Source organism: Austrofundulus limnaeus, unplaced genomic scaffold, assembly GCF_001266775.1.
Source record: "Austrofundulus limnaeus strain Quisiro unplaced genomic scaffold, Austrofundulus_limnaeus-1.0 Scaffold177, whole genome shotgun sequence".
Lineage (NCBI taxonomy): Eukaryota > Metazoa > Chordata > Actinopteri > Cyprinodontiformes > Rivulidae > Austrofundulus > Austrofundulus limnaeus.
This window is the reverse complement of record NW_013952579.1, coordinates 288,582-289,641: the sequence shown is the minus strand read 5'-3', so window position 1 is coordinate 289,641 and position 1,060 is coordinate 288,582. Positions and strand designations below refer to the sequence as shown.

General features: G+C 37.5%; 1 protein-coding gene across 3 annotated transcripts in view; it reads left to right on the top strand.

Annotated features, from left to right (window-relative positions):
• mtbp (MDM2 binding protein) overlaps positions 1–1,060 on the top strand; it is a 36,935-nt gene that overhangs the window by 5,260 nt on the left and 30,615 nt on the right. For all 3 annotated transcript variants that reach the window (XM_014017796.1, XM_014017795.1, XM_014017794.1), the window contains exon 7: positions 355–469. In XM_014017796.1, coding sequence (XP_013873250.1) covers positions 355–469 — 115 coding nt within the window. The remainder of the gene's footprint in view (positions 1–354; positions 470–1,060) is intronic.

Here is a 1,060-nt window from a genome sequence, read left to right as displayed (position 1 = left end):
ACAAACTAATACGGCATCAGATTTTTACATATTTATACTTCTCATTCAACCACAATTAAATACACTCTATCTAGGAGACACAATTTATATAGATAGTTTTTATTTTTTGCAATAACCTGGAATGAAAACAAGCAAAAACKAAATAAAGTAACGACGTTCTACTTGCCTTTTTTAAAAATGTAAGGAGTAGAAAGTACAGATAATAGTGTGAAAATGTAAGAAGTAGTAAAAAGTAAGCTGAAAAATAATTACTCGAGTAAAGTATGGAWACCCAAAAATTCTACTTAAGTACAGTAACAAAGTATTTGTACTTAGTTGCTTTACAACTCTGAGTGAATGTTTTTCCTCTTTCAGGTGGCAGAAAGCTGCATCCTCTCTGAGCGCTGGCATGATCGATCCTGCTAATCTGAACCTCTGCATCGATCACAGAGAAATATGGAGAGGGGGGCTGGTCATCAGAGAGAAGAAGGTAAAAGTCTGGGTGTCATAGTCCACCTTTTGTGAAAGGATCTTAAAAATAACTTGTTTTGTAAGGTTGGGTGGTAACATGTTGAAATAYGTCTTTGAAAACGTTCRCTAAACCTGAAAGCGTTTTTGTGAAAAGCCCTGGCATCTATAAGATGAGCAGTAAGTAAGAGGGTGTGAGTTCATAAACCTTCAGTGTTCAAAGGATTTAGGCTYATTTGGGAGCTGCACTTGTACAATGACTGCTTCGGCACGTACTTCAGAGTGAGCWTGGAGCAATGTAACGACCTGTTGAACAGAGTCACATCCAGAGAGCCCAGTAGGTGGATACTTATTTCAAGCTGCAGCAGGAATAACTAGTTACTTCTTTGATATTTTTCAGTCTTCCAGCTCYCAACCAATGTGAAACTTGTACAATTTTTGTGCTTGTGCATCCATCTCCCCTAATTTGACCACTAATCTGATGCCTCTCTCCAACGCTAGAAAGTCAAGCTATATGGATGTAATCAAAAAGAAAAAATAAGTACCGTACTTTTCGGACTATAAGCCGCACCCGCCATTTAAAAAAAACAAAACCGCTCAAACATCAACATAT